Below are 8,219 nucleotides of genomic sequence, written 5' to 3' on the forward strand. Positions count from 1 at the left end.
ATATGTCAGCTTTCTGTCAGTGGAGGTCCCCGTGTACCGCTGGTCTCCAGGATTGGGTGACGGGCTGAAGGACCGATCATCCAGGTTGTGGTTTTAAGGTTCAACAGTTGGGACTTTATACCTTGATGTGTCAGCAAGGCTTGACTCTTTATCTGTGCATTTCTTCCTGTAATTGTAAGTGTTGTATTCCACACCTGCCAGATAAGGGTTTACATTTGAGAACGTATTTACCTTTCAGTAAAGACACAGCACCATCTAGTGTTACTTCTAGAATCATTTCACTATATGGATTTTGCTTTATTTCGACCAGGAAATGATCTGTTGCTTGCTCTGTTGCGTGGATAATATGTCAACCTGTTTCTGTTTTTTTTTTGACGATCCCTTTGCCGAGTCAATGTGCTGATTTTTAGCTAAACTCTGAATGTTTTTTCTGAAACAGGCCATTTTTCCACACAAAAAGCAGGACAGAAAAAATGACTGCAACAATTTATTTGAGGTTCACTGGATTATACAAAAACTGGAGGTGATATTGCCTTTGAGAAACATTTACATTGTTTTGTAACAGATAAAACATCAATCAGAAAGTTAGTTGTTAATAACGAACAGATCGATGGTTTTGTGGATTAAAACTTCATGAAAGATTTTCCAAAAATAAAACTTTGTTGCAATTTAATTCTGACAATCTCTTCAAGACTGGGAATCTGAAAAAATTCCATGTATTTCCAGATGTTTTTAAATGTGCAGAAACACTAGTATTGAGAGTATAGCTGGCCCAATATGCAACTTCTTTCCACATCCAGTCAGACTTCATGGAAGTGAAGAGAAGTGTACATTTCAACATTTAAATACAACCCTCTCAGCTTTAAACTGCACTGGTAACGACACCACGTATTCATTTAAAAACCTTTTAACGGTTTTGGTGTTGCCATCTCACCTAAGACAGTCTCACAGAACCTTTTCTTTACAGCAGTTTTTCTGTACAAAAATGTAGCCTCATAGAAGCACTCAACACTCTACTGTATTTCTACAGTAATATACTTTAAAGGACTCCTACATTTGAAATTAAAAGAAACTACTTAATGTTAAGCTTTTTGACGGGATTATCATCATGAAATGTTTTGTGGAGATGTTGGTTGTGGTTCAGAAGGAAAGGATGGTTCTCTGGATGATGTCGATACATTTGTGCATCTCGTCCTCTTTGATGATGAGAGGGGGGGCCAGGCGGATGATGTCACCGTGTGTGGGCTTGGCCAGCAGTCCGTTGTCACGAAGGCGTAAGCACACCTCCCAGGCGTTATAGTCTGTGGGAAGTGTTAAAGTATGGAAGTTAGAAAAAAATTGTTTGCACTTTAATTGTCGTTCAAAGGACATTGTGGAGAAATCTAACCCAAAGTTAAATTCACTTCTAAATATGTTGGGAATCTCACAGTCCAACCTAGAGATGGATAGCAAATTGACCCAGTATAGTCCAGACTCCAAAGAAATGTCACACATTCAAATCAACCAAGCCTTCCTCGAAAAATGACCAAATGTCATGAAAAACTGTAGTCTTGATAAGTAGAATTCTACCAAACTCAACATTAGGAAATTGTATTAGATTAGGATTGTTACTTTGGGTCTCTTTGATGACGACTGCGTTGAGAAGGCCTTTCCCTCTGACTGTTGTCACGATGTCGTTGGGCAGTTTTCTCAGCTCGTTCCTCAGCAGCTCTCCCATCCTCTGAGAATTCTCTGCGAGCTTCTCATCCTCAAGCACCTGCAACAACAAAAAAACACAACTTTAAGTTAAATCTTTGCGTTCATTGGGAAAAATGGCTGACAAATCTGATGTCTTCATGACATCGGAGTTATTTTTGTTTGTCCTTCAGGTTAGTCTTGCCAGGAACACAAACTTGTTTAATCTAACATTTCTTTATGCTAAATACTCTTTAAAAAAAAAGGTAGCTGGGGCAGCTTTGGAGGACGAGGTGGAGCAGTTGTCCACCAATCCGTGACTGGTTATCCCAAGCCCCATCAGTCAGCATGTCGAAATTGTAACTCTTCAAAGTATCCTTGCGCAAGAGCACTGGGCACTTATCCAAAATAGCTCCCAATGCTGTTTGAGTGTGTGTGAATGTTAGTCTCCCTGAGCAGGTGGCACCTTGAATATCAGCCTGTTTGGCAGCCTCTGACTGTCTGCCTGTGAGTGATCAGGTGACTGCTGTACAGCGCTGTATGATGCTGTTCTCTTTAACCTTTAGCTGTAGAATGCTTTAAAATGTTTTTACTTTGTGGTTACATATTATAGTGCAAGTCCTCTCCATAACAGGTTGTTAAATGGTAGAGAGGCAAGAAAACGTGCAAAAGTACATTTTGACCCTGACCTCAAGTGCAGCCATGGCGACCTGACAGGCCACGGGGTTTCCTCCATATGTGGAGCCGTGCTCTCCGGGCTTGATGGTCAGCATGATCTCATCATCACACAGCACAGCAGAAACCTGAGGCACACAAACACAGATCGGTTCAATCAAAAGGTTAAAGTTACATAACTAATATGATTCATAACTGGAGTATTTGGAAAATAAATCTGTAATACGTTGTTAACAAGTTGGACAGAGCAACAACAAGAGTGCTTACAGGGTAAACTCCCCCAGAAAGAGCTTTGCCCAGGACCACGATGTCTGGGCGGACCTCCTCGTGGTCCACAGCCAGGCGCCGGCCGGTCCTCGCCAGGCCTGTCTGCACCTCATCATCAATCCACAGCACCTGCACCAAACATAAGAGTCATAGCTGTCAGATTTACTGCAGGTTGCTACAGCGCTGGGTGTGGCCCGTAGATTTCTTGACTTACATTTTGTAAAAACTGATGAAGCTACATTATTTTTTAAACCAGGTTATCCCCAGGGGAGCTCCAACTAGGGGAGATTCAGTGAATGACAGTGAAGTGTCGCATAAAACGAAGTGAAATCAAGACAAAGTAAAGCGATACAGTAGTTTTGGGGAACGTTACAGTTTTTCCACTTTCCCGGAGTCAGAATCTAATGAGTGCCATAGGACAGAGCTTTTTATTGTATTGGGCTAATTTGGCTGATTGTTGAGTGTCGTTGGGATACAATTGGCAAGTAAACCACAGGGGCAAGGTATTGCGGCACTTCTTTAGTGACTTGATGTTTATTTAATGTGAACAAGGGAACTCTAGTGATAACAGGGAAGTCTATGGAATTAATAAAAAGTAGTCCTTTACTTTAATATCATGCAAAATAGATTGCCCCATGGTGGCAGAAAATGGCTTACAATTAAGCTTTACTGCTACGAGTATAAAAACTGTCCCCGCTCACAACTGTGTGTGCTAAGTGTAAGCAGGGAGGAGGACTCACTTTCATTAGCTGAGCGAAATGCAGCTGTGCCTTTTCCGGCACAATTTAACATTGCTGCTCTCAACTTGAATTAAATGACTTAACCCCGGCTCTTCTTGTGAAGAACAGGTCACCTGGAAGTCTTCTCTGCTCTGAAGTTTGTACAAGATAACAAAATACATGAAGGGCTAAAAATTAAGCGCAGATTGTCGTTTGCCCTCAATTAATTTGAGGTTAAGGAGGAGACGGTCTGCCGCTGCTGTGTGGTTGTGGGTCATGCCAATTGCAGACATTAATAATTACAACATATTTTTGTTCATTTTTAGGAAAAACCGGGCCCTTAAAGCTGTGTGTATGGTTATTAAAACATGCACTTGATAAAAAGAGAATAAAAACATAAACTACAAAATGTTGTTCCTAGATTTGTGTGCTATTCAACATTCCATTATTTGTGTGAGACTCACATTGTATTTGGTGCAAAGTTCTCTGACTTTGGTCAGGTAGCCCTTGTCTGGCACCACCACACCAGCCTCCCCCTGGATGGGCTCCACCATGAATGCAGCCACATTTGGGTCCTGAAGAGCTTTCTGAAGGAAAGAAAACGAGGCTAGTCAGACATTTATAGACGTATCAAAAGGTATCCCTGTCAGTACATACAAGCCGCTTTACTCAATCATTAGGGTTCCTATGTTAACATGGAAAAGCAGAAGCTGCTTAGGTAACATTTGTGTAGACATGTGCAACTGCAGGAGGTATTTACTGTAGGCCTCTTTGTTTATGTAGATAGGGAAGGTGTCAAGCCAGCTTGTTCAGAGGAAGATAATGAATTAAACATTGTGTTTTACCTTAAGCGGATCGCCAAATGTACACATCAAAGTCTGTTTGCAGGTCTTTGAGAGTGCTACTGAATATCTTTTTTTAAATGCATTTTATGAAGCCTTTTGTGACTCCAGAGGCAGCTGGAAAAAGTGTTAAAAATTGATACCTCAAGTGATATTGCCTGGGGCGTCTGACTATATATCTGAAAATGAGAACAATCTGGGGGTGTGGAGTACGAAGGAATGCATGGATTCAAACAGAAACATTCTCTCTGATGCTGCTGCATATATTTAGATTTTTTATTATTATAAAACTGTTTATTCAGAGTAAAATGTTAAATACGTTGATGATTAAAAAGAATATCATGTTGTCAAAATAAGATAATGTTAAATAAAGTTGTTGCCTTCATTGGGAAACAAAGCTTCCAAATCTGTTGGAACCATGACGCGAGTTATTTTTGTTCGCCCCTCAGGTTAGTCTTGCCAGGAACACATTGTGAGTGCACTGCAATTTGGCTGCAGACTTCACAATCCTTCCTGCTGGATCCACCCTGAGTATAAGTATGAGGAAACTGTCGCTGCCTCTAACGTCAGTGTTTTTCTATAAGTCCAGTAATAAAGTGAATTATTAATCTTGCAGGTTGAGCAAAAACCTTTGGAAACTTCTCTTTAAGTTAGTTATGTGTGTTGTTGTTCAAAAGGGAGCCAAGAGTCTGGTTAGTCTGGTTTGCTGTGGCTGAAACTTTATCCTTTAATTTAAGCATTTCAGAAGGCCCTTGACAGCTGTGTTGGGTAAAAGGTGGAGACGCTCTTTCACAAATAAGCAGCTTGTGACAGCCTGGAACCCACACAAGTCCTTCCATTGAAGTGACACTGTGACTTACAAACACAAGACTTTAACCTCTCATAAGAATCCATATGTGTATATTCAAATGATCATCGTTGTACTATGATATCTTGTTTCAACAGTTACTATAAATTTCTATTTTTTTTACCTTGTGTAATCTGTGCTGTCCTGGTTTTCACTCTGAACCTGTTGCTGCTATAAAAGCCTGAATTTCTCCACAGGGATAAATAAAGTTCCATCTTATCTTATTCAAGCAAAAATGAAGGAGACTGTACAGTATATAGATTGCATCAAAACCGGTACCTCCAGTTCTGGGATGTTGTTGTAAGGGACGAGTTCAAAGCCTGGCATGTAGGGACCGAAGCCTTCATAACTGCTGGGGTCTGTAGAGCTGGAGATGGCCGCCATGGTGCGGCCCCAGAAGTTTCCATCTAACCAGCAAGTAAAGTAAACCAGGAGTAAATGAGATGGAATATTCATCGTGCTGCTCTTAGTTTACATTTGTACATAATGTATGACATGGAGAACCTGTGGTCACCCGATCCTGTTTCTGTTGTGGGCATCGGATTAAGGCTGAGTTTGGTAATCCACTGTGGTATTTTCCCAAATGGGATCACATATGGGTGACTTACCGGCAAAAATGATTTTGGCCTGGTTTTTGGGAACCCCCTTTACATTATAGGCCCACTTGCGGGCAAGCTTGCAGGCCGTCTCACCACCTTCAACCCCTAAATGTAAGAAGAAAGACATGTCAACATAATAATAACAACAACTGAAGGTGTTTCATTCAATTCTCATAAGGTGTTTCCTGACGGTACCTGTATTCATGGGTAAAACTTTGTCATAGCCAAACAAGCCTGTGACGTACTCCTCGTAGGTTCCCAGCACATTGTTGTAGAAGGCTCTGGAAGTCAGAGTGAGTTTGGAGGCCTGAGCACTGAGCGCAGCTATGATCTTTGGGTGACAGTGGCCCTGGTTTACTGCACTGTAAGCACTCAGGAAGTCATAATATCGGTTGCCATCCACATCCCACACATAGATGCCTGGAGTAAAGAAGAGTTGTCAGGATGACGATTCATAACTAATGTGAAGCATTTTGTGACAAATCACCAGAACTTACAGGCAACAAAAACGCTATGCTTACTATTAACCATGTACTATTCAGTTGTCATACAACACTCTTGACTCACCCTTCCCCCTCTCTAAGGCCACAGGCAAGGGGTGGTAGTTGTGCGCTCCATACTTGTCCTCTCGTGTGTAGATTTCCTCAGCAGTGAGCAGGCGGTCTGACGGGAGTTTGGTCGCAGCAGTGGAGGCAGGACGGGTGCCAGAGTGGACACTGCGACTCAGAATGGGGGCGACACGGCTCAAGTTGCGGCTGAGGTGGAGAAGCATTCCCTTTATGGTTGTATTCTGCAAAGTCTATAATATAAAGCAAGTACAAAAAAAAGGGAAACAATTACGTTTGCCTTTTTGCTGAATTCATGATAAAAACCAGAGTTGCTCTGTTCCAAGCAGTAAAACTAAATATGTGTTAATTACATTTTTTGTAAACCTGCTGTGTGTACTACAGCAGCACAAACATAATTTATTAAAAAATGAGTCGATTAATTGCCAACTGTTTTAATAATGGCTTGCTCGTATCTGTCATTTCTCAAGCAAAAACAAACCTTTGTTGGTTATAGCTTCTAAAATGTGCAATTTCAGGCTTTGGTTGGTCATACTTGATAACAAACTACATATATTTTAGTTTAAGACCCTTGGGTTAGTAAAAACAAACAATTTGAAAAATCTCCTTGGGCTATGGGAACAAATAACATGCTATGAACATGCTATGTTAATATATTATCATCAAAATAATTACATGCATAGCTTGAAGGTACAAAGCTACGGTGAAGAAAATAACTGTAGAACCAGCCTTCTAAATAGACGTACTAATCCCACCATAGGCAGTGATGCTTTACCCCTGAATTAAACAGCACATCAAAGAAATGCCCCTAAACAAACACACACCATTGCTACAAAAACAGGCTTGGCAGCTCTGCTGATCAACACATCTCTTTCATCTCAACACAATAGGGGATGAACATACTTTTGATGGCTGTGGGTTGACAAAAGATTAACCTAAAGCAGCATGGCAACTCAACTGGGATGTTCCTGACTTTTCTCTTTGATCGCTATCACAGTTTATGAAATTGCCATTCACGTTTATCTGTAACATGTACGATTTGTCTTGCTGATCATTTATATAAATATTTACCATCAAAATGTAGTGCAGTGCATCTTTCACTAATGCTTTTGGCATTTAACTTATATGGGGGGGAAAATGCCACGTTAAATTCCCTAAAGTCAAACCCACTTTTTCAGCTGTTACAGTTTACAGGCATGTTGGCTAGAAGAGATGCAGTGATACAAGTTGCAACACTGACGTGAAATGAGTTGAATCATTACCCAAAGGCTTGCAGAATGGATAACAGTGAGGATGACTTGGCTCTGGATGCTCAATAACCTTGAGTCGTGAATAAATAAGCAGAGTAAACAGACAGCACCTGGCCTGCGCCACAAGGGCAGTTTAGTGTAGACTGTAGACACCCCATGCCTGTACTTCAGACATGATTGGTTATTGGGCTGCTGCCTCCTCCACACACCCACAAACATTAATGTTACGTAAAAGAGCTAAATAAAGACCACGAGTTTGAGTTTCTATAAACCGATACCCTTTAAGCAGCTCTGCCAAACCATATTCATTATATACCATTGTAAAATGCAGAATAATCTGAAATGAAATGCGACACTCTTGGATATAAATAAACATTTCTCTCTCGAAGAGTGTTGAATATAGAAGCTAACCAGACACAGGTGCCTCGCAACCCAGTAGCTAGCTAACGTTAGCCTTCAGTTTCCTCAAGGCAGGAATGAAATACCCCAAAAGATTTTACGAACAGCAGAGAGGAGGCCTAAATGGAAGTGAAACAGTACCAGAAAAAGGAAGTCAAGCGAAGATAAAACACTCTCGAACCGCGAGTGATGCTCGTGGTTGTCCTGTGGATGAAGCAGAAGGTTCCGGTGCGGATTATGATGTGCCTCTGCTCTGCCTTTGGCTGCTGGAGACCCGGTAACGCTTCATGCGTCAGAGGACCCGCCCACTATGTTGCAACTTTCCCAACGATTGCTCAATCGATTAATCTAAAACTACCCCCCCCCCCCCACCCCCCAAAT

General features: G+C 41.3%; 1 protein-coding gene across 2 annotated transcripts; it reads right to left on the reverse strand.

Moving 5' to 3' along the window:
- Positions 1 to 474: 474 nt before the first annotated feature.
- oat (ornithine aminotransferase) lies at positions 475 to 8,140 on the reverse strand. Of its 2 annotated transcripts, none has more exons than XM_063893561.1 (10): positions 7,980 to 8,140; positions 6,191 to 6,422; positions 5,819 to 6,043; positions 5,633 to 5,728; positions 5,304 to 5,431; positions 3,800 to 3,922; positions 2,617 to 2,745; positions 2,364 to 2,477; positions 1,612 to 1,756; positions 475 to 1,301 (listed from the first exon to the last, which is right to left on the reverse strand). In XM_063893561.1, exons 2-10 carry the CDS (start codon positions 6,393 to 6,395, stop codon positions 1,141 to 1,143), a joined length of 1,326 nt encoding a protein of 441 aa, XP_063749631.1. In that variant the 5' UTR covers positions 6,396 to 6,422; positions 7,980 to 8,140; the 3' UTR covers positions 475 to 1,140. The 2 variants fall into 2 exon arrangements, with proteins under 2 accessions (XP_063749631.1, XP_063749630.1); XM_063893560.1 differs by lacking the exon at positions 7,980 to 8,140 and adding an exon at positions 7,452 to 7,469.
- Positions 8,141 to 8,219: the final 79 nt, after the last annotated feature.

Source organism: Eleginops maclovinus, chromosome 10 (genome assembly GCF_036324505.1).
Source record: "Eleginops maclovinus isolate JMC-PN-2008 ecotype Puerto Natales chromosome 10, JC_Emac_rtc_rv5, whole genome shotgun sequence".
In the NCBI taxonomy this organism is placed as follows: domain Eukaryota; kingdom Metazoa; phylum Chordata; class Actinopteri; order Perciformes; family Eleginopidae; genus Eleginops; species Eleginops maclovinus.

Bases quoted from the DNA above. Each gene is read 5' to 3' on its own strand.
- oat (XM_063893561.1), bottom strand. From the start codon at position 6,395: ATGCTTCTCCACCTCAGCCGCAACTTGAGCCGTGTCGCCCCCATTCTG. The intron at 3,923-5,303 runs GTACCGGTTTTG...TCTTTCCTTCAG, and splicing joins ACAACATCCCAGAACTGGAG to AAAGCTCTTCAGGACCCAAA. The intron at 2,478-2,616 runs GTAAGCACTCTT...TGTGTGCCTCAG, and splicing joins TTTCTGGGGGAGTTTACCCT to GTTTCTGCTGTGCTGTGTGA.